The sequence below is a fragment of the Rattus norvegicus genome, chromosome X, assembly GCF_036323735.1.
Source record: "Rattus norvegicus strain BN/NHsdMcwi chromosome X, GRCr8, whole genome shotgun sequence".
Classification (NCBI taxonomy): Eukaryota; Metazoa; Chordata; class Mammalia; order Rodentia; family Muridae; genus Rattus; species Rattus norvegicus.
In genome coordinates, this window is record NC_086039.1 from 153455964 (window position 1) to 153481421 (window position 25458).

General features: G+C 38.1%; 1 protein-coding gene across 6 annotated transcripts in view; it reads left to right on the forward strand.

Moving 5' to 3' along the window:
- The window catches only part of Aff2 (ALF transcription elongation factor 2), a 504502-nt gene extending 483385 nt beyond the window's left edge, over positions 1-21117 (forward strand). For all 6 annotated transcript variants that reach the window (XM_006229539.4, NM_001427288.1, XM_017602424.2 and 3 more), the window contains 6 exons: positions 155-291; positions 3805-3876; positions 4242-4335; positions 7075-7127; positions 12721-12911; positions 16778-21117. In XM_006229539.4, the coding sequence (XP_006229601.1) occupies positions 155-291; positions 3805-3876; positions 4242-4335; positions 7075-7127; positions 12721-12911; positions 16778-16899 (669 nt within the window). In that variant the 3' untranslated portion in view covers positions 16900-21117. The remainder of the gene's footprint in view (positions 1-154; positions 292-3804; positions 3877-4241; positions 4336-7074; positions 7128-12720; positions 12912-16777) is intronic.
- Positions 21118-25458: the final 4341 nt, after the last annotated feature.

Here is a 25458-nt window from a genome sequence, read left to right on the forward strand (position 1 = left end):
CTGTTGCCCAGTGGTAACTACCTAAAGTGCCCCTACCAAATGATAAATGTTCCCTGAAACATAGGGACAAAAATAAATCACAAGTTGGAAATTATTCCTTTATATGAAGGAAAAAAGAAAGGGTATCATGTTGACAGTCATTTTCCTATTTCAGTTTGAGAAATTTGGCAAAGCTGTGAACTATGCAGACGCAGCCTTGTCCTTCACTGAGTGTGGCAATGCCATGGAACGTGATCCTCTGGAAGCGAAGTCCCCATATACCATGTATTCTGAGACTGTGGAGCTCCTCAGGTAAACGGCTTTCCCAGAGTCATAGTCTTAAATTAATCTTAAACATTTAGAAGCTGTTAATATTTTTTGCTTAACTATCATTTCCACAATTAATGTGTCCAAAAGCCACTGTAATTAGTTCATGCCATTTTATTAATGCCATAGAATATTTATAATTGATGGACACTGTTTTATAAATTATCCCCTTCAGAAGTTATAATGTGAGTCTCATAATTGATAATATTCATAAAATTGAAGTTAAGATGTCGCAGGTGAAAGTAAAGTATAATTATTTTATCATTTGCCATTGACTTTCCTTTTCAAAACAAACTAGTGCTCTCCAGATTTCTATTAAGAGTCATATTTTCTTTTATTTTTCATTTTTATTTTTTATTATTTTACATCCTGATCAAGCCCCCTCCCACCTCTCTTCCCAGTCCCACCATTACAAATCCCTCCACCCCATTGCAGGAGAAGGGGAGCCCCCCTTGGATAGCATGTCACTCTGGGGCATCTGACTAAACTATGCAAATTCAAATAAAATATGCTAAATAACAGGAAAATATTACAATGTTAATACCTATTTATAAACAAAAATCATATGGTAGACCTTTTTCTATAATGCTAATGAGAGTAGAAATTTATCATTCAAAATTTCAAGCAATTTGACATTACATTAAGAAGCCATGTAAGCAAGCATTTGTATCTCTGGACACAAGATTTAAATTTGAAATTTAAATTTCCTTAAAGACATTTCACAAAGCATGATTATTGTACGTTTCCTTTTTTGAACAAAACAATCTCTCCCAAAATACTGCATAGCTTCAAAATGAGACAAGGAGGTAATTCCAAAATGTTAAAAAAATTATTGGGACTCTCTTCATTTAATGTTTGTAAGAAAGTCACAGTCTACTAAATTGTGATGACAAAATAAAGGAAAGAAAGAAAAACATAACTCTATAAGTACAATATATACATATTATACATATATATACTATATCAAGACTCAGAAGTAACACAAATATTAGAAGAGTAATTTAATAACATTGAACATTCAAAAATACTTTGCAGCATTGACAAAATATACAAATGTATTAAGCCTAAACAGTAACATAAAAATGTGGAATTCTATTAATGTAAAATCAAGGCCTGAGGCAAAGCTCATTGGTAAATGCTTGCCTATCATGTGGGAGGCCCTAGATTTGATCTCTAGTACTTCAAACAACCATTTAGGTGCAGATCTATATATAAATTAAAAAATGAAAAAATGTTCGTATTTATCTAAATTAAGGCAGAAAGAATTAAGATTAAAATTGTAGTTGTAATTGTGAAAGTATAACATTATGGATGTTTTTCTTCTTATTCCTTTTTAAGGAAAGCGCAAATTCTTCTAAAAGTCCACAAGTAGGGGCTAAAGAGATGGTTTAACATTTAAGGGTGCTTGCTACTCTTGAAAAGAACCCAGGTTTTATTCCAGTTTTGGGGGTTTTAACACACTCTTCCGGCCGCTGTGGGCTTCATGAATGAAGGACATGGTGTAAATAAACTTGTACAGACAACTCACACAAAAGAATAAAAGTTCTTAAAATTCACAAGGTAAACACTAAATTTTACTCTGTGGTAAAAGCATGAAGTAAATTATTAAATAGTATTTATTTTCACTCAAACATATTTCTTCCTTAATTATTCCTAAAATAATTTTTCTTTGCTACTTATAATTTTCTTTACATGAGGCATTAGTATTCAAGGAAATGTATTTTAGTGGAACCTTAGTATAAGGCAATGGAGAACTCTTTAAAAATTCTCTCCAAAGACAATATTCTAAACTTGATTTTGAGTCAATTATAGATTCTGGTACCGTGGTAGGAACTAATGTGAGGAATTCTTGTGTAGCCTTCTCTAAATTTCCTGCAATCATAATATCCTCTATAGTTGAAGTTCAGTATCAGAGCCAGGACACTGGCATTGACATAACCAAAGATATTCTTTTTTTTAATTTCAGACTTTCCCCAACTTTGCAAGAACTCATTTCTGAATTCTTTATATTTTTTAATAAGAGGAATTTCTTTTGGGAATAAAATGAGTTGAAACAAACTAGGTCTTCAAGCCCATTTCAGCAATTGAAATTCCACCATCTAGTAACTTTCGAATGTGGTTGCAATTAGGGGATGACTGCAATATGAATATATTTTTTAGTAGTACAATATTGTGTAGAAGAGATTTTTATTTCTGTCTTCCCAATGACATGCTAGCTACAGAAGAGAGTCCTATTTTTTCTTTCAAATAATTATAGTTGTCCTGAGCCCAGGGAATCTGCTATAGAAATGTATTTGGGAAAAAAAGAATGCACCACAATGACTTGACACTTTAGTAATCCTGCTGTTGAAAAAAGTTAGACACATTACATTATGAAAACCCCACTTCTCACCATTGTAACAACAGAAAGCACCTGCATCAAGTATGTAAGTCCCGTTGCCAAACACATTCACTCAACAGATTCTGAGAAGTTACCATGAGCGCAGGGCAGATGACATGCTGAGGAGTATAGACTCTTGAGTGGGATGAGCCAGCCTCTGGTGCTCTGGAGAGGCTGCTGTAAGTAGCAAGTAAGAGGATACTACAGGCCCTCTATTGCCTTCCATAAATGAGGGATAACCCGGGCAGCCTGCACATGCTCTTCACATTTTTCTGCCACAGTGAACTCGATTACTTATTCTCCTATAAGTACCCGTGAAATTGCATTAAATCTCAGACAATGATTTTATGCAATGGATTGATGTCTCAAGACTCTGAATGCTCAGAATGAAATGTGCTCAACTAGAAGGGGAAAAAAAGAAAAAAAAAGCACCACTTGATCTTTTATCACTGCAGCATGAAACGGTAACTATTAAAGAGAATAGGAAGGCAAAATATACAAGTCTCATAAAGTAAAGTTGCTTAGACGTTAAAATGCTGTGAAATTAGCCCTCCTTTAAAACACATTTATGCATACCACACACCCATGTGAAGCATACACACATGCACGAATGCACGCATGCATGAATGCACACTTTCTGTAAGAACATATTCAAAACTTGAGCCATTAGAAAAGAGTCTTTACCTGATTGAGGTCTCTCTAGCCAACGTCAGACGTAGTTCTTTATTGTTGCATCATCTGTCATAAAGTGAAGTGAGACTGACATATTTGCCCACCTTGCCCACCTATAAAACCAATAATATTGTTTACCTAGCAAACTCATAGAAACAATGTTTTGCCAGCCAGCATTTGTACATAGCCAGAAACTCATGGAATTTCCACAACATTATTCTAAAGCATGAGTCCACAATTAAACTGGCTTTTGTAGAGTTCAGTTTTTTATGTTACATCATGTTCCATTATGCTGTGTCAGTAATCTTTTTGTATATGATTTTAAGAAAGGACCATCTGGCCTCTGCATTTAATGGAAAGGAGGGAAGCCTATGTCATTTTTGGCAATCAGAATTTTGAAAGGTAATCCAGATTCCACTTAAGTATTTCTTTATGTTTTTTCAAAGGTACGCAATGAGACTGAAGAACTTTGCAAGCCCCTTAGCTTCTGATGGGGACAAAAAGCTAGCAGTATTATGGTGAGTCACACAGAGACTACAAGGAAACTGCTGAAATGTTGTAGAGGGATGCGAATATTCCACATCAACTCAAGCAGCTTACCTCAGCTCATCATTCTGGCTTTCTGGTGAACTGTTAAAGGATAACTAATGGATGTCTTTAGTTGCTTACTAAACATCTACTCCTCCACCCCACTCCACTGCAATTTGCACCCTTCTCAAAATGGGATATTAATAATTTTGACTCCTATTGTTAAGTGTCTTTATTTCCAAATGTTCCTCAATCTGAGATTAAACAATGACTATAAAATGTGACATCTTGTATTTAACAGTATATGGTCTTCATGAGACCCTGTCATTAATTTAATCCTTTTATCCTCACCCAGCTACCGATGCTTGTCACTTCTCTACTTGAGGATGTTTAAGCTGAAGAAGGACCATGCTATGAAGTATTCCAGATCACTGATGGAATATTTTAAGGTAGTAATTCTTTTGTATGATTCATAGGTAGACGGTAACCAAAATCCTAGTGAAACAGGCTGGAAATATTAACCAGATGTCAGATAACTAAGAGAAGAGAGATACCACCATAAGCCTAACCTCTTTTCCTTCAGCTCACCACAGTCTTCCGACTCTTTAGGGAGAAGATACAAAGTAATGCATATGGTCTACAGCAGCCTCTTGATTGCAGTGAGAGGAAATGGAGGTGATCATTACTTGTGTACAGTCTCATTTAAAATTCTAGCCAAGAAATTATTTAGCTGTGACAGAAGTCAACATGGCCATATTGATACCAGGTGGACAACCGTTTATGCCTCTGAAAGTCTTTTGCCCTTGGGAAACCTTGGTGTGCCACGGTTTCAGTTTAAGGAATTTGATTGCATTGATTACCAAAGAAAATAAATGGACAAAGTTATCCTCTAGAAAAATGAGGTTGTTGGACTTTGTTTGTTTTGTTTTAATTTACAAATGAAGAAAGTAACCACAAAGTACAATACCAATATTTGAAAATAAACCAACATAAAATCCAAGCAGTAGTCTGGTACTAGACTTGGCTACTCTATGCTCTAATATGGCTTTAGTCTATTAACACTGTCCATAATTTAGAATTGAGGTCATTCATTGCTCCTTTCTTTAGGCCTGACCTTAAAGAAAAATTACTTTTTGCAAATATGTGAGACCACTTGGCCACAATGCACCTAGTAGTTGTCTGAGGTTAACCACATCATGACCTTGTAGCAAGTATCCCACGAGTACCAGTGTATGTCTGCATGATGACACTGTGATTCATTTGGGATTATGAACAAGATTCCCAGTTACTACATAGTGTGGATGTAATGCCATGAAGGTAGTGCTCATGTGGGTGAAAAGACCCCCAAAAAACAAACAAAAAAAAAATCAAGAAACCAGAGTGTCAAGTTCTATTCCCCAAACAAGTGCCCTTGGCTAAGGTCTCTGAGACTATGCATTTCTGACAGAAGGAACAGTCATTCAGAGCCTGCCCCACATATGGCATATATACATATATATACACACACAGCCACCAAAACTAGATAAGAAGTGCATGCTGACAGGAACCGGATATAGATGTCTCCTGAGAGAAACAGCCAGAGCATATCAAATACAGAGGCAAATGCTAGCAGCAAACCACTGAACTGAGAACGGACCCCCATTGGAGGAATTAGAGAAAGGATTGAAAGAGCTGAAGGAGTTTGCAACCCCATAAGAACAACAATACCAACCAACCAGAGCTCCCACGAACTAAACCACTACCCAAAGAGTATACATGGACTGACCCATGCCTCCAACTGTATATGTAGCAGAGGATGGCCTTGTTGGGCACCAAAGGAAGGAGAAGCCCTTGGTCCTATAAAGTCTGGACCCCTAGTGTATGGGAATGTCTGGCGGGTGGTGGTGGTGGGGAGGGAAGTGGATAGGGAGGAGAACACCCTTATAGAGGAAGGGAAGTGGGAGGGGATAGGGGCTTATAGACAGGAAACCTGGAAAGGGATTAACATTTGAAATGTAAATAAAATAATATCCAATTAAAAAAAGAGGATGTGCATTTCTAACAACTTTGCAAGTAATTCTCATGCTGCTGGCCTTTTCATCTCACTGATAGCCACTGTTCTAATTAGCTGTCCTCTGGGCCTTGTGTGGGAACTGGAAAACACCAAACAGATAGATGCTAAGTAGCCCGTAAATGTATTGTGCTCATTTAGCTTTAAACTGAATACGCGCTATGTCTGTGACCCCAGAGCAACACTGAATTTGTACTAACTCTAGCAAATGCTAGCTATCCTTTCAAAGGCCCCTTTTGCAAGAGGGGCTGGATTGAAAGAGCAGAGGACCAGAGGGTGGTAGAAGGCACCAGTCTGGCTACAATTGCCAAGAGAAGGCCTGGCTCACACTGGGGTCACAATAAGGTGGATCCCTCTCCTGTAATGGTATATGCTGGAATATCAGTTTTTTCTTTCTTCCAAAAGGGTGTGGCTAGAAAACAAAACAAACCAAGACCAAAACCCAAAACAAAACAAACAAACAAACAGAACCCCAAACCAACCAACCAACCAAGAAACAAACGAACAAAAACCAGGAAGCCTGTACTTTAAATCAGCTAGATTCTGTCAGAGAAACAAGAGAAGGTTTTGAATTCCAACTTCTTTTGCAATGTAGTTCTGAACTAATTGCATTGCTAAACAGAGAAAACAACCAGCCATGAAAATTTGCATGTAAAGACCATAAATCACAACGAGTCCTGAAAACAAACGAGTGAACAAAATATATTGCTTGATTCTGACATCTTCCTTAGATATCAGACATTACAGCCTAGCTTGTATCCCATGGAAGAAGTTTGCAACTAATGCTAAAGGTGAAGGAAAAACTTACTTGTTCTCTGAAGGGCTTGTTTTTGCAGAATAAATTTCAGATGAGGATAATTAAACCACTTCTTGGAGAACTGAGTCTGATTTCACTGGGCCTTTTAGTATATAAGATCTTTCATCAAGTGACTTTCATGGTCCTGATTGGAGCCCACTAATTATCCTAACCAGCTATTTTCATCGAGTGTGCGTCGTGGTGTGCTGATGTGCACATACATCCTAGTTCTGCATCCCGAAATGCTGCAATCAATATTAATGTACTCTAAATCACACTTACATCTGTTTCTGAATTAATAAACACAAAATAGATGTCCTTATTTCCCTCTCTCTCTTTCAGCAAAATGCTTCAAAAGTTCCTCAGATCCCGTCTCCTTGGGTAGGCAACGGAAAGTGAGTATGCTACCAAAAACTGCTTTTTCATGGAAATGAATGATTGGACAGACCCCACATATTTTGCATTGATTGCTCAAGAGTGAAGGACAATTTCAAGACTCCAGTCATTTTTCTGCACACAGAATTCTAGCCAGGTTTTAGCTGATGGAAAGACAGGAAAGTTTTAAATGATGTGGTTCCTCAAAGATCTATAAGCTAAATTACTGCTATAAACTACCTGCTAATGAGCTGGCAAGCAACATACCATTTCTGGAAGGTGGGATAAAGTTAAATCCACTGCAATGATTTGTCAGTGATTCACTTGGTAATGAAAAGTCAATGAAATATTCATTGATATATGGTAAGTGATGTTTAATAAAACCAAAGGCATAATAGAGCTAAAAATGTGAAGGTACTTAGTCAATTATCTGGGCATTCATGGAGATTTTTATATCAGTTCTAAAAGACCTTGATCTTAATAGAAAAGGATGTACTCTGATACTGAGGTAAGACCTCACGGATGGATCCAGACTTATAGCTTTATTTAGAGTCCTATCAGCTTAGGGTCCACCCTAGACTTCAGGACAATACAGAGAGAGTCTGAGGGAGACTCTTGCTATAGAATCAAGGCTACTCTCCTAGAGTTACCCTTCACCCTTTGAAATGAAAGGGGCCAAGTTTTATGCTAACTCGGGGCTTTGGAGGAGATGATCCTGACAGAGGGCAATTATGAAGCCCAATCTGTCTCCATAATGTGCTTTTGCTAACTTTCCTGACTAGCCATCTCATCTCTTGTTTCAAAAGTATCCCATCTCTTCCAAGCTTATTTCCTGTCTGTATAGGAAGAACAATTAGAAGTCAGTGGACACATACACAGTGAACCTGTTATATCTGTTTTTTTCCCAGTTTTTATCAAATTCTTGCACCTCTGATCAAAACGCCTTCCTCATGAGTAGAATAGCCTTGACTGCCACTCTATAAATATCTACAAAGTGTACTCCAAAAGCGTGGGCCAGCGAACTTTACTCTGAGATCAGAGCGAGGGAACAAATCCATTAAGAACTACGCATTAGCTCAATTACTGTGCTGAAAGAAAGCACCACTTCAATGGTTGAATTAGGTCTTACTCTTACATTGACAAACAAAAGGAAAGACAGTTTCTCTCTCTGGAAGTTCAGAAAATAAAAATAACCACTGAAAGAACCAGAGAAAGCTATTTTCTCTGAGCACAGAATAAAGGAAGGGCAAGGTCATGTAAGCAGCTAGTAAAAATCATTGGGACTAATATATAATATACATATATATACATATACATATACATATACATATACATATACATATACATATACATATACATATACATATACATATACATATACATATACATATACATAGATATAGAATATAGATATAGATATAGATATAGAATATAGATATAGATATAGATATAGATATAGATATAGATATAGATATAGATATAGATATAGATATAGATATAGATATAGATATAGATATAGATATAGATAGATATAGATATGGGTGGGGCATTAAATTCAGAAATTGAAGAACACAAACACATTCTAAGCTTGTGAGGTCACATTAAAAGACTCATGTAATACTTCTTGAGCAGCTTCAGCCTGATGAAAGTACACACATTTAGATTGACAGTCATGCTGTGATGTGGTATGGTGTAGCATGAGGTGGGACAGGGAGTGTGTGTGTGTGTGTGTGTGTGTGTGTGTGTGTACTTAGAAATAAAATTTCAGATTATTTTTCAATTTCTATGAAGAATTGAATTGGAATTTCAGTGCAGATTACATTATTCTGTAAATTTTTTCTGGGAGGATGGCCATTTTCACAATATTAATCCTACCAATCCAAAAACATGGGAGGTTGTTCCATCTGTCTTCTGGTTCTTCAATCTTTTTGCTCAATGCCTTAACATTTGTATTATATTATATTATACTTAATCTCATGGAAGGAGCTAAAAAGAGGAAAATGTCAAAAATTGACTGAAACAAGACAGGAAGCAGTGGTACAATTGTGATTAAGTCATGGAATATCTGAAATGAGATTTCTAAGCAAAGAGAAATGGGGGGAAGTATTGTAAAAATATAAAAAATAAAAGTCTTTTATCCCCACTTGGTCCGGCACCACAGTGCGCCAAAATAACTGCTGGATGTCTTAATCTCAATCAGCAAAGTGTCTCTCACCTGCTTTGCTCCATCCCCTATCACACTGCCAAAGGCCTGTATCTGAGCTGTCAGCAATCTATCCATCTATCTAGTTCCCAAGGCAGGTTTCCATGCCAGAAACACACATCCCAACTCCGTGGTGGCCCAGACCAGATGCCCCACACTCCATTACACTTAAATCTATACATGAAAGAACACACAACACAATAACTTTTGACCCAATTGATATGATATAATTGCCCACATAAACATACAAAGCCCAGTACCATCCATCCCTTAAGAACATTAATAACAACCTGTAAATACACGGAGCAGAATCTTAACGTCAGCCTCCATGTTGTCCACCAGCTACTCTCTGTCCCTCCTGTCTCTCCCTCTTTCCGTTCCAGTCTCCTCCTCTTCCTTCAAACTTTTCTCCCGCCCATCCTTCCTTCTCATCCAATGGCAGTCCTCCTCCTATCCTGTACCTGCCCTCACCTGTATTTTACAAATTAAATGAGGAAAAGGTTCTGGTGAAGTCATGTGAGTCCTGAGTATGTGACTAGGCAGCTGTCCTTGAGGCAGTGGAATTAGCATCAAAATACAGATTATCCCAGGGCAAACCACAACAGGGGAGTGTGTGCCCCATGAGGTCAAGGGAGAGCAAGGGAGCAATGTGATGGTTTGATACATATATAAAATATATAATGATCAAATCCAGATAATTAAAATGCCATGTTTCTAAGTATATACTTCCTACGTTCACTAATAATCTTAGAATCCCTCTCCTTAAAAAAAATACAGTAAGTTCATAAAAATGGTACTACACTCCACCTTATTCCTCTTATGTAAATAACTGTATTTTGGATCAGTTTTCCAATTTTCCAGCTTCTTAGCCCGTACTGCAGTGATTCTCCTCACTGCATCTAAAGGCTCTTTTTCTACACTTGCTCTTCGATGTGTGAGGAAAAAACCAAACTTTCCAAGAACTAGAAAACAAAGCAGCATGTGCTCTTTCTCCCTTTTCATCTACAAACATGACAGAAAACATTGTAGGAAAATAAGGCCTATCAAGTAGAATGGCAATTTTGTGCTAAGATGAGTTTGGAGTTCTGACGTCTTAGGATTCTAGCACATATAGTTCCTTTTTCAACACGTATCTCCTGGCAGATTGTTATCTCCAGAGATTACAAATGAGAGAATGTATGAATTGCTAGCTATAAACTAACATTTAGGAGTTAATTATAATTATCAAAGAGAAAGATTATAAAATAGTACATATGACTAGCCCTGTTTGCTACTTGTTCCTCGACTTGGAAATTCCCATATTCCATCCTGCCATGAGAATAAGTCATACTATGGTGAAGCAGAAAAATATGTCAGAAATCATAAACATAGGTGGGACACCTCACATGTTCTTATACCACACATATTCATAGTGGATTTGAAGATCTACTTTCTACCAAAACCAGAACTCTCCATAAGATAGACAGAAATACATGAACTTTCTCTCATGAAGGAAGGAACAATTTATATATGTCCGAAGAAGAGGATTTCATCTTCTATTCTTCACAGAGCTTATCAACAGCACTTCAGCATCTTGGTATATGTGACCTATTTTCCAAATCAAATGTATTTGAGCAGGTGTAGACTGAGAAACACAGCCACCTTGGAGATGCCAAATTTCCAATAATAAAAGGTGGAAAAACCTCTTCCCAAGTCCCCAACCCACCTCCCCTTGAGAAAAACTGGACATGGGGAGGGGAGCCGGCCAGAGGAGGACCCTTTTCTGTGGCATTAGATGGGGGAGGGACAGCTGGGGTTCCCCCACCCATCCCACCTCCCTCTAAACTTGACAACCCCCAATCAGTGTTTGAGCCTCCTCGTTCCCTTGGCACCCCTGGTGAATCCTTGGTGATGATTTTGGCAACTTCGGGAATAAATGACAATTCTCATGGAAAAAAAAAGTTGGAAAAGTACCTGAGCATAGAACATGATACAGGGCCCCTTGACGGTGCTCTGGGGTGGAGAAGAGGTTTCTTCAAAAAGGCAGACTCTTAAACATAGTTCTGATTCATTTCTGCTGGTTATGTGTATGTTTTGTTGCCTAGGCTAGTCTCAAATCCCCATCATCAACAACCTTCACTTCTGAGCCTCTCAAGTATCTGCAATTACAGCACTGTATTGCCACATAGGGATGCCTATTTGTTTTACTCCTTCAAAATGTCTTGCACACAGTGTATATATTTGTGGCTGCTCATGTATTCAGTCCTGTCCTTAGGCAAGTCTGCATCAGGCTATCCTAAACTCAGGCCCTGAAAAACATCACATCCTTGCTGTGTGTACCCAACAGGTAACTCATTGTTACTGATGTTAAAGAACTCAATGAAAATCTGTCCAAACACTAGAACTGTCAAAAGTAAGAACTTTGAAGCCTCCTCCTTATAAACCAGCATGATGATAAAGTCATCAATGAACAGTCCATCTATGTTGCACATCTTTAAAAAAATCCTGAAGTCTTACTGTTCTTTCTAGCTTCTCCAATGCTGTACCTCAAAGGGCTTTGACAAACTGCACTTGGCTTATTGTGGCAAATGTATCTGTAATGACCTGTCACTGTGGTTTCTACAAAACAATTTGAAGATAGACCAATATTGTAAGTCATGTCTTCTGTCAGTTACCATTCTGAAGCAGGTAGAGAAAGCATCAAAGCTCTGAGTGGTTTCTTTTTCTTAAACATTGTTATATGTCTTATACACTCAAAGTTAGAGCCATATTTGTAAGTAAAAATATTTATCCAACACTCTATTCCTCTTCTCCTCCCTCTTCCTCTCACTCTCCCCTCCCACTCTCTCTCCCATTCCTCTCCTCTCCTCTCCCTCCCTCCCTCTCCTATCCTCCCTCTCTCCCTCCCTTTCTCTATCTCTCCCTGCCCCCCTTTCTCTGTCATTCCCCTTCTTCCTCTCTCTCTCTCCCTCTCCCCCTCTTTCCTTCTCTCCCTCTCTCCCTCTCTCCTTCTTTCCCTCTGTCTTTCCTATTTTAAAAAACCCAGCAGTATACACAAGGGCTCTCCAATTTTAGAGGCACTGAGCATTTCAATGTTTCTAGTTAAAAAAATGAATAAAGATGAGTTTTTTTAGGGCCAGCACTATAGACCTCGGTGGGTTAGTCAGATAATATAGACCTACAGTGTCAAAATGTTTCTCCTACACTAGATTCTCTGAATAAATATATGATGTTGAAAGAACCTGTAGGATCTGAAAAGAACCAAAGAGATATGGACATGCATCTTTTTCACACTAAAGTTCTCTTTGGTTAGTGGTATTCTGAAGAGCTATCCCAGTGTGATAAGGGATCCTCCATGCTCTCTGCATCCAAAACTGCAGTCACTCTTCCCTACCAACTTAACCTGGCCTGTCTCTTTCCTTTTTTTCCAGGAATACCCCATCCCCAGTGTCTCTCAACAATGTCTCTCCCATCAACTCAATGGGGAATTGTAACAATGGCCCAGTCACCATTCCCCAGCGCATCCACCACATGGCTGCTAGCCATGTGAATATTACCAGTAATGTGCTTCGGGGCTATGAACACTGGGATATGGCTGATAAGCTGACAAGAGACAATAAAGGTATGGTTATCTGGTGTATTCTTTGCCTTGAAGGACTAGGTCCCTTGTGACTGTTAGCCTTATATTATTCAGTTCTGATTTCTATGTCTTAGGTGAAAGGAAGTTAGCTTAAAGCTGACATAGTAATTTATTTTAACACTTGGATTCATTCAAGGTCTAAATATTTCTTCTCTTTTAAATCTTAAACTAATCTAATCTGTAATGTATTCACAAATGACAGTTTCAGAGTTTCACTCAGTGACAAGGATCATAGAGAAATAATTGCTAAGGCAAAAGGAGTGAGTGATTCAAAAATTAATTAAGGTCCCCTTGGCTACTGTTTGTATTTTGAAAGGTGAGGTGGAACTAAGGTCAAGTACCTTCATTATACTCGTCAGCTACAGATGAATACATGACAACACAGTTTGCATTTATAAGTAAGGAGTAAAGTTCATCTGGAATTTCTTCACACCCTGACAGGAAGATCAAGGTTCTATTTAAGGGAAGACACAAGATGTGCTACAGAACAAATGGAAAGAAGACCCTGCTTTACCAGGGTCAATAATCATTGATGACTTGTGCTGCTATCTGTGACCCCAGCCATCATTCAGACTCAAAATAAAGCCTCGACAACCTAATGTCATTGGAAAGTAAAACGAAAACCACACTTTCAGTTTAGCTATTCACTTGCTGTGGCTCTTTTAGCCCACTAATTGCAAACAAGGTAGAGAATCCTGGGGATCTATTAGAACCAAACCTGAAAGAGGTAACAAGCAGGCTAAAGTAATAAAAATAATACCAGCAGTGGCAAACAATTATCCTCCTCCACAATCTAAGTTGCTTGGGGTTGACATGAGTTTTGCTAGGTCCTGAGCAGTATGAGCTTTGAGGATGCAGGACACACACACACACACACACACACACACACACACACACACACATGCACACGCTTGTTTGTGCGCCGCACAGGTAGAGTAAAATAAATTTAGGTGGAAAGTGATTTATAGAAGAAAACAACTCAAACTCTTCCACATACAAACATATGTGCACTCCTATGCAAGCATCGGAGTACATGCGTGTATATATAACACATACAATTCTAGGTTACCAAAGCTCATTTCATTATTTGAGACATAGACTTGACTCTGAACCCAGCTTTCAATATGTACTGACTCCTGAGAGCATATACACGTCCTTACATCCTTGTGTATATTGAGTCCTATGTCCAAGGTACTATACTATTTGTTGTGTGTTGTCTTATTTGTCATTGTTTTATAGATGAAGACACTGAGGATATTTGAGGTTAAACATTTTCCCATTGTATCAGAACTCTGTAAGTGTGCCAGAAGCAGGAAAAGAATGTCAAAGGATCTGATGAGTTAAAACCAATAGGATACTCTACTTATCTAGAAAACATATTTTGAGGCAGGCGTTTAGAGACCTTTGGTAAAAGCTTTGAACTCAGTTATCTGAACAAAGGAAAGTCTTACATAGTCTGCATTCCTAGACTTCTAGAAACCCAGATATAAGTTGCCTAGGTAACTATGCCCCCACAAAGGCTCTAGAACTGTGAACAAAGACCTAGGCATATTGAGATATGTCTGGTTTATCTGGTTCTAATCTGTCTTATTTTATATCAGTGAGAGATTTTAATATTTATATATTTCCTTTATAATTGCATTCACTTTAAAAATCTGTTCAAGTAGTTTCTTTTAAGTGAAGAGCAGAATTTTCCAAGAGCAGCATGATGACTGTGCTGAATCTAGGGTGAAATAGTACTAATCTTGTCATTAGCATAGCCTGCCAAGGAGTTGCTAAATTCTTTGCCTAATATTGAATCCAAACAACACTGTCACTGTACCAACAGAGAGAATACATTCTGATAATTGTGCCACTGACTTTTCAGTGGCCTAGTAAAATACTCTAATTTGGAATGTTGTGCTTACCACCTTTAATTCTGCAGACATGTCATTTATGACTTGCTGGGACGTGAGGAGTGTTCTAATATCCACTGGGTGCAGAGAGAAGTGACATAACTTGGGAGCTTCTCTTTGGATAGAAACTTCACATCCCACTCACAGAAAGCTGTGACATCGAGATGGGCAGTGTTGACTCTTTTGGTAGAAAACCTCCATTCCTGTCAGTGCATGCCCACTCTTGTGCTTGCAGATAGTTTATTACAGAAGGCTTGTCATGAAACAAGCCAATGGACTAATCTACTTTCTGCCCTTTGTTCAGAAAGTCCTATCCCTATATACTCCAGCTACATAAATTATCCTATTGAAGTAGTCATTAAAATGATGACTTGGCAGTCTGACTTAAAATGCCAAAGACAGCTTTACACAGAATCTTCTGGGGATGTCTTAGCTCACATAAAGCTCACATTCATTCAACAAAGACTAGTTGTTTAACATTTTTCTTAGTATTATGTTACCAAGGAAAAAATATTCGATGCCAGAAGTAATTTACTCCATTGTCAGCAGAAATTCCTTTTATTGCATTGCTCAGGTTAAAAAGTATCACATAATCAAATGAAGTTGATACCTGGAGAAGAAGCCCATATGTTCTATAAAACATAAAGAATAAACGCACTGTCCAGTGAAATACCATCTGCTGAGCAATCAAGTACATGTAATCTACGCATAGAAATTGCTTTCTAAGAAGGCAGAAAGGTGTCTCAGCCACCTTAAAACAGCCTCTCCAGTTCTACCCCTACCCTGGATTTTAATTTTTCATCTTCATCAAGCACAGGCATAGTTTCTTAGAGAAGGCTGAGGCTACTTTTCCTGTGGGGAGCTTACAAGAAAAAAATGCTACTAAGACCTCTTGAGACAAAGTGTCAGTCAAGTCAAGTGGGAAAAAGGGGTGCCTAGAAAGTTTTTCAGACACCATATAGTCTTCCCCACATATACCACCCCAAAACAGGTATTTTAATATGCAAGTCACAGAGGTGAATAGTTAGTAATGTAGCTTCAGGACCACCCCATTTCCCAAGTCAACCAGATGTAACCATACCCAAGAGGGTGGTAGAAGTTGTCATGTGGTAAATACTTGCTGGTCATTTTCTACCACTACAAAATCAGTACTAAGACTTCCTAACTCAGACTCTTCCAAGACATCCATTTAATGTTGGATGACAATGTTTCTATTTGCTGTTTAGCTTCATTGAAGTTTCCTATACTCTGTGAGTAAAAGTCAGGAGAAAAAGTTCATTTGGACCAAAGGAAAATATATTTTAATTTAATTGAATATAAAATTAAAAAAAATCTTTACATCAGAGAATTTATGATGTTTATTGGACCTCCTCATTGTATATGGAAGCATTCATAAAAATAAAGCTATTATAGTAAGATATTTGACTATTTCTGTATATACATTATGTGCACTTTACAATACATAAATAGTTTCATAAATTTACAGAAATATGTAGCCAAAAATATATGTGTCTGTACGTTTGTGTGTGATAATGTAACAAACTTCTAGAGGATGGTAATGCACTTTAAAAATATGATGTTTGAGAAAGGATATAGTCATATAAAATGTACTTAACATGAATTAATAGATTTAACTGAGTTTTGGTTCACTAATCACAATAACATAAACATTCTGTTGTTAAATATTTGATTTTAATTATAAGCAGACTCTCTCTCTCATATATGTGTGTGTGTGAGTGTGTTTTATAGATAGATACATAGATAATTTAGATTCCCTAGTAATTCTTTTATATCTTTCTTGAATGAAGGAGTAGGATGGATGAACAAATGATTAAGTCTTTCAATGTCCAGGTGATTATAGTATTGACTAATACAACAATCTGGTATTTTAATCTGGTGCATAGTTTTATCGAGTTCAATAAAGGCTTGACCAAGTACTACTCTCATTTTCAGAGTTCTTTGGTGATCTGGATACACTGATGGGGCCTCTGACCCAGCACAGCAGCATGACCAATCTTGTCCGCTATGTTCGCCAGGGACTGTGTTGGCTGCGCATTGATGCTCATTTGTTATAGTGGGCACTCTCCCATCTCACGGATCAGCACTCATCCCTCTACCTTTACCAGTGCCTTGATGGTCACTGGTGGAACTCCACTCATTTGGAAAAGTTCTCTTTCATTATGTTTGTTTTTATGCATTTTTGATATCTGTGAAAAACTGAAGTCATTGTAAGTGAACACTACAATGTGAGAGAAGTGTATGTTTTATTTTTTAATATTTGATATGCATTTCTCATATCTCCTTATTTTTGTGCTTTATGGAATGAAAATCCCTACAATATTGAGTTAAGTCCACACGATTCAAAACAAAGAATGAGAAGCACATGTGATGATGACAGGCCCCTGAGAACTCAAAGAAGCATCTAACATGCATCTGGAAAAGGGACCTGCAGAGATCTCCGCAGTAGCCATTCCCCAAACTAGACTCTTGGGTCCAGAAAAGAATGTATCTCAGAATTCATTGTTAAACAATTTCTGTGGTTCCCATAGACTAAATCTTCAGGTGAGAATCTCCATTGTCAAACCCACAGATTTGATATTCTAACCACGTGATAAAATCAAGGGTAGCAAGCAAAACACAAGCCTAAGAATTCTACTCTTGAAATGACACACAAGACTCTTTTGTTAACATCCTATTCCTGGTTACCTATGCTTTTCTACTATTTTAATGGTGAGGAAGAGGAGAAAAACTTAATTCCATAACTTTGCCATCAGCTGTTATAAACAATGTAAAACTTAACTCCTCACCTGAGATTGTCTTTGCACAAAACTCTCCTTTACAAGATGCACATCTTCATCATCAAAATTTCACACTTAGCTAGACTTAAGAAATCAGACTGGACTGACAGCTGTCCTCCCAGAAATCCATGCCTTGGCCTCATTTTCAGCCAGTAGGCAAATCCATAACTTCATATATTTTGATAGATGTGCATATAAAATCTGTGGAATCAAAAGTCAAGTTATGACTTTTTTAAATTGATAATGCACAATTTATTTCCCAGTGTCCTTGCTATCTGGACTTTCTAACTATTATCCACATTTTTTATTTTTTAGATATTTTTCTTTCAGCTTTGCTTGATGATTTCTTTCCAAAGATCTTGGCTAAAATACAGTCATGGTTTTTTGTTAAAGTTTACATTAGTATAAGTCATTTACACGAAAATTCCAAAGAAAATACTAAATTCTGTAAGTAATACCTAATTTTCTTTTTATAAAATGAAAATCTTAGGTAGTGCTTCACCCTAGGATCCTTGGAATGAATCTTGAAGTTTGGGAACAGTTCACCTAATTTGGAGCATTTCCTTATGAATTATGACTATCTCTCTTTATGATTCTCTACATTCATCTTATGGCCCTAAAATCACCCTGTAAATACCATCTTCAGTGTTCCACCTCACCAGAAAATTTCTCCAGCTATAGTAAACACTATGCATTCATTAGTTACTTGTAATTGCCTGCTGGCATATAATTCTGTATAACCTTTAATCTGCTGAGTTATTGAATTCTATTCACTGAGTTATGACCAGATAAATAATAGATATGTACATGAAAATTGCAAACTTGTATGATTTCTAAAGCAAGTCATGCAGGTCTGTGATAAGAACTTCAGGCAATCACTCTGTATTCTCACTGTAAAAGTTAGGTACTTCCCTAGTTGCAAAAGAGCCAGATTTGAGTTCTGCTCTGATCATATTTGAGTTTAAGGCTCTTTGTGGTATAATAAAGTTAAGGAAGTTGCATTCCAATGGCTAAAGCCATGCTGTTTCTATGGCTGATGGGTGTACCCCAGCAGCTGAAGCCTGCACTTTTTATGCTCCCAATGTGGTTGAGCTTTAAACCTACAGTTTCAGCAACAACACTTACTTATGCACACACACACACACACACACACACACACACACAAATGAAATCTAAATCTTCTCTGTGCCTCTTAAATGAGGAAAATAAAAATATGAAAGACAGAACACCCCAAATGGGTGTCACATGAAAATAAAATGAGCTGATGACTTTGCAGTAACTCAAGTTCTCTGTTTTCCATGGCAAACCAGGAAGCTCTCCTGGCTTGACTTGTAAATTAAGCCTACTCCACATCCTAGGCCTTCATAGATTTACACACAGATTATTTTTGAAATTAAGTCTCCAAGAACTAGAAATTAGAGTGGTAGGAGCAGTTTTCCATAGAAACAAGCATATTTCACATAGATGAAAGACTTGTTACTCTAGTTTCAGTAACTCATCTTTTCTTCTAATATAGAACAAGGAGGCAAGAGAATACTCCATCATCTCTGGTAACTGATTGTAAAGTGCCATGTCAGCAGTATGATTATCAAATGTGACAGGAGAGTTCTAGTTCATCACCTGATTATTTAGTAGACCTGCCTGTAACATAGCTTAAAAACAAGTTAAACATGGAGGATGAATTGATTACCTTCACATCCCTGGAGATGAGGAGTCTTTGGTCTCCTGGTTAAATTTGTTTCTGTTTTCTAGGCACTCTAGTCATCATGCTAAAGATGGTGATGTGCATTATGGGTGTTCAGCTATCTGCAGGATTGAAAGATTTAAGATGTTGTCAAGGGAATCTCTTCAGAGTACCAGTTAAGTGGGAGGGATATGAGACCTAAGGATGGCAGTGAAAGATTGTGCCTCTGGATGTTGGTGGAGGCTTGGTGAGTCACATCTGAACAAGTTTATGAAGGTGTGGTGATGGGCAGAGTAATAGGCAGCCTACCCCCAACCCCCAAACAAATACAAGAAACAACCACAGCCCTACAACATGACCCAGGTAGGGCCAGCATTATGCCTTCATTTATCACACAAGCTCCAACCACAGAGAGTCTGACAAGTTTGTGTTATGATGTTGGCTTGGCTTAGTATCTTTAATTAGCTTTGGATTTTTTAGTGGTTTTGTCATATTACTGTCTGAGTTTTGTAGGTAGGATTAATTTGAAAAGAATTTGATAGTGTGGTCCTTGGGGTAGAATTTACCTGTACGCATGTTGTTAGCCAGCCTATAGACTGTTAATTACTTAATAATCTCATTGGGAAAAACTAGTAGTTTTATATTCAGGTAACATAATTGGAGAAAGCAGACTAGCTTCTGTGGCTTTTTGAAATGTCTTTTTTTTCTTTCATGTAGTGAAATGAAAAGATCCAAATCTTCAGTCAAAGGTAGCAAAATTAGATGCCATTGCCTAAAATGTGTTTTGCTGAGTTTCCAAATGGATGGATGGTTAAAGGCATTGGAATTGGTCTGCATTGGAAAGATGCTAGTTTAGTTCTACTGTACCTGAAGCTATGGAAATTTAGATTTTGTTTTCTCAAAGTTGGATCCCGGAGGTTGAAGTTAGAGTTTGAAGTTGAAAATCATTTTGAAGGCAGACTCGATAAAGTAGTGAGGGTGAAGCCCTTACTTTCTTCTCAACAGACATAATAAACATCACCTGCATGAGTTAGCAGGTGGGAGAACCAAACTGGATCCCTGGGTAGGAGTACTCAGTAAAGCAACACACTGTTTGCTTAGAGAAGCATCACTATCCCCATTGAGAAAAAATGGGTGATTCAGTGCCCCCAAATTCAACTCTGTGGGGAAAACTATTGAGCCAGTTGTGAGTGTTGTGTTCCAACTGGCAGACTCGATTCTTTGTCATCGTTGTTCTTGTTGTTGCTGTTGTTGTTTCGCATTTCCACTTGCACAGCCTTATTGTCATAATTAAACTCTGATTCATTTTCTCTTTGGTGTTAGCAAACTCCAATGACAGAAGTGGCATCTGTGTATTGATAATCAGCATTTACCCTGGCAGGGGACTAATCAGATAGGCTGGTCTCAGACATTAATCCTACCATCTGATATTTCCAGCAAAAGAGAAAGTGTTAGTTCCCTTTCCATTCCCCTCCTCATGAATCTAGAAGCCCTCTGTACCAAGAGCATCACATTTTTCTCTGTAATCTTAAAAAAAAAAAGAAAACTGCATTGTGGGGAGGGCAGAGGGGGGTGTGGGTGGGGGGTGGAGGGTGGGGAAGCCCTTGGAGGCCAGACTGCAGTTCATGCCCCTTCCTGCTTCTGACATAAACTGTTAAAGAATCATTCATAGTGCTCACACTGGGTTAGGGGACACTGAACTGCTTTTCAGATCCATGATCAATCATTCCTCTGAGATTGGAGCTTTGCTGTTTCATTAACTGTGCAGTGTAGACTAACGGTGTTTAATAAAAATCATTTAAAATTGCAAACTCTTTTGTCAATTCTCTTGGCTCTTTGATTGTCTCAGACTTGGAGGAGGGAAGGGGAAAGGAAAAGGAATTGGCTAATGGGTTGGTGGTGGGATGCTGCAGCAGCAACGCCAGGCCTGCTTACCAGTCAGCAGTTGCCTGTACATGGTACCAAGCAAAGCATCTTGCGAATGGCCCACTGGATGCTTTCACCTTGTTCTTATGGAGGAATCATGGGTTCTTCGGTCTCCACTAAAAGAAACCACCTGCCATATCTAGAGGTGACTCCAGTGTTTTACAGAGTTGTCTCTGTCCTGCATCACTTAGGTGGTTACTAAACTGGCATGTATCAAAGTAGAGCCCAATACGGTGACAATAACCAAATGCATCACAGACGCTCAGGTCCTTCTGGGATTCTTCAGGGGTTCCAATGAAGAAAACAAAGTTTGTAAAACCTCAAGATCATAGGTTGATGCTCTTGGGACCTTTAATGTGTGCCAACTTTACCAACTAGTTGATGCAGTGCATCTCATTCATAGCATTTTCCAATTCACATGGTCTACCTTCCAACAACAAATGCTGAAACCAAATTTAGCAATTGTGACTACTGAAAACAAACTTGAGAGAGATGAACACTATGATTTCCTGTGAGTTAAAGTAAGCTGACTACAACACATTACCAACCAAAGAGGGTTCATGTTTCATATATTTGTTTATGTGGATATTCATGTCCACACATACTTTAGTAACTAAAATATATTACATAAGTTTAAATAAGAAACAATCTATTAATGAAGCTGATGGGTGATGAGGCCCTGGAGGTCTAGGAAATTCTGGAAGTCTGACTTTTAATCTGGAGCTAACTAGACAGAATGAAATCCTCAACACAAATAGATTAGTGTGAAGGCATAGGCTCTGTATCTCAAAGACAATATGGAAGTGAGACTAATACTTTAAAAGCTACCATAAGTCATCTAAAAATATAAAGGATAAAAATATATCTTATGAATATGAGTTTTCATCCTCCAAGCAGTGTTTCTAATTTTTAAATGTAACTTAGGTAAAATAGTTACAGGGTCTTTGCTGAGAAGCACAATCCAAAATTAATTTTTTTGTAATATGGAAACAGTAATTTTGTCATATGAACATTATTGATCAAATTTTTACTTCAGTTAAATCTTTAACATTTGTTAATAGTTAAAATCTGTATACTTTGTTCTAGCTCTGATTTCAAACAGAGTATCTCCTGAAGCAATAACATAACCCTGTGTGTAAAATGACAGTTTTCCAGCAGTTATGAAGAAAACTAAGGTCAGGAACAAGAAGACATAATATTCATTTTCTAAGAAAACAGTGCTTCTATTAAAGCATGCATAGGACTCCATTAGACCACTACCACTAATCATCTTGAGAGTAAGTATAAACTCTCAAAGAACTAATTTTCCTGGGCTTACAAATCTTCTAAAATTATTAAGAGCTCTGCATGAAGAAAGATTGAAGAACTTTGACTTAATATCCTATTCTTTTTTTTTTTTTTTTATTTACTTGAGTATTTCTTATAAACATTTCGGGTGTTATTCCCTTTCCCGGTTTCCGGGCAAACATCCCCCTCCCCCCTCCCCTTCCTTATGGGTGTTCCCCTCCCAACCCTCCCCCCATTGCCGCCCTCCCCCCATAGACTAGTTCACTGGGGGTTCAGTCTTAGCAGGACCCAGGGCTTCCCCTTCCACTGGTGCTCTTACTAGGATATTCATTGCTACCTATGGGGTCAGAGTCCAGGGTCAGTCCATGTATAGTCTTTAGGTAGTGGCTTAGTCCCTGGAAGCTCTGGTTGCTTGGCATTGTTGTACTTTTGGGGTCTCGAGCCCCTTCAAGCTCTTCCAGTTCTTTCTCTGATTCCTTCAATAGGGGACCTATTCTCAGTTCAGTGGTTTGCTGCTGGCATTCGCCTCTATATTTGCTGTATTCTGGCTGTGTCTCTCAGGAGTGATCTACATCCGGCTCCTGTCGGTCTGCACTTCTTTGCTTCATCCATCTTGTCTAATTGGGTGGCTGTATATGTATGGGCCACATGTGGGGCAGGCTCTGAATGGGTGTTCCTTCAGTCTCTGTTTTAATCTTTGCCTCTCCCTTCCCTGCCAAGGGTATTCTTTTTCCTCATTTAAAGAAGGAGTGAAGCATTCACATTTTGATCATCCGTCTTGAGTTTCGTTTGTTCTAGGGAACTAGGGTAATTCAAGCATTTGGGCTAATAGCCACTTATCAATGAGTGCATACCATGTATGTCTTTCTGTGATTGGGTTAGCTCACTCAGGATGATATTTTCCAGTTCCAACCATTTGCCTACGAATTTCATAAACTCGTTGTTTTTGATAGCTGAGTAATATTCCATTGTGTAGATGTACCACATTTTCTGTATCCATTCCTCTGTTGAAGGGCATCTGGGTTCTTTCCATTTTCTGGCTATTATAAATAAGGCTGCGATGAACATAGTGGAGCACGTGTCTCTTTTATATGTTGAGGCATCTTTTGGGTATATGCCCAAGAGAGGTATAGCTGGATCCTCAGGCAGTTCAATGTCCAATTTTCTGAGGAACCTCCAGACTGATTTCCAGAATGGTTTTACCAGTCTGCAATCCCACCAACAATGGAGGAGTGTTCCTCTTTCTCCACATCCTCGCCAGCATCTGCTGTCACCTGAGTTTTTGATCTTAGCCAATCGCACTGGTGTGAGGTGAAATCTCAGGGTTGTTTTGATTTGCATTTCCCTTATGACTAAAGATGTTGAACATTTCTTTAGGTGTTTCTCAGCCATTCGGCATTCCTCAGCTGTGAATTCTTTGTTTAGCTCTGAACCCCATTTTTTAATAGGGTTATTTGTTTCCCTGCGGTCTAACTTCTTGAGTTCTTTGTATATTTTGGAAATAAGGCCTCTATCTGTTGTAGGATTGGTAAAGATCTTTTCCCAATCTGTTGGTTGCCGTTTTGTCCTAACCACAGTGTCCTTTGCCTTACAGAAGCTTTGCAGTTTTATGAGATCCCATTTGTCGATTCTTGATCTTAGAGCATAAGCCATTGGTGTTTTGTTCAGGATATTTTTTTCCAGTGCCCATGTGTTCCAGATGCTTCCCTAGTTTTTCTTCTATTAGTTTGAGTGTGTCTGGTTTGATGTGGAGGTCCTTGATCCACTTGGACTTAAGCTTTGTACAGGGTGATAAGGATGGATCGATCTGCATTCTTCTACATGTTGCCCTCCAGTTGAACCAGCACCATTTGCTGAAAATGCTATCTTTTTTCCATTGGATGGTTTTGGCTCCTTTGTCAAAAATCAAGTGACCATAGGTGTGTGGGTTCATTTCTGGGTCTTCAATTCTATTCCATTGGTCTATCTGTCTGTCTCTGTACCAATACCATGCAGTTTTTATCACTATTGCTCTGTTATACTGCTTGAGTTCAGGGATAGTGATTCCCCCTGAAGTCCTTTTATTGTTGAGGATAGCTTTAGCTATCCTGGGTTTTTTGTTATTCCAGATGAATTTGCAAATTGTTCTGTCTAACTCTTTGAAGAATTGGATTGGTATTTTGATGGGGATTGCATTGAATCTGTAGATTGCTTTTGGTAAAATGGCCATTTTTACCATATTAATCCTGCCAATCCATGAGCATGGGAGATCTTTCCATCTTCTGAGGTCTTCTTCAATTTCTTTCCTCAGTGTCTTGAAGTTCTTATTGTACAGATCTTTTACTTGCTTGGTTAAAGTCACACCGAGGTACTTTATATTATTTGGGTCTATTATGAAGGGTGTCGTTTCCCTAATTTCTTTCTCGGCTTGTTTCTCTTTTGTATAGAGGAAGGCAACTGATTTATTTGAGTTAATTTTATACCCAGCCACTTTGCTGAAGTTGTTTATCAGCTTTAGTAGTTCTCTGGTGGAACTTTTGGGATCACTTAAATATACTATCATGTCATCTGCAAATAGTGATATTTTGACCTCTTCTTTTCCGATCTGTATCCCCTTGATCTCCTTTTGTTGTCTGATTGCTCTGGCTAGAACTTCAAGAACTATATTGAATAAGTAGGGAGAGAGTGGGCAGCCTTGTCTAGTCCCTGATTTTAGTGGGATTGCTTCAAGTTTCTCTCCATTTAGTTTAATGTTAGCAACTGGTTTGCTGTATATGGCTTTTACTATGTTTAGGTATGGGCCTTGAATTCCTATTCTTTCCAGGACTTTTATCATGAAGGGGTGTTGAATTTTGTCAAATGCTTTCTCAGCATCTAATGAAATGATCATGTGGTTCTGTTCTTTCAGTTTGTTTATATAATGGATCACGTTGATGGTTTTCCGTATATTAAACCATCCC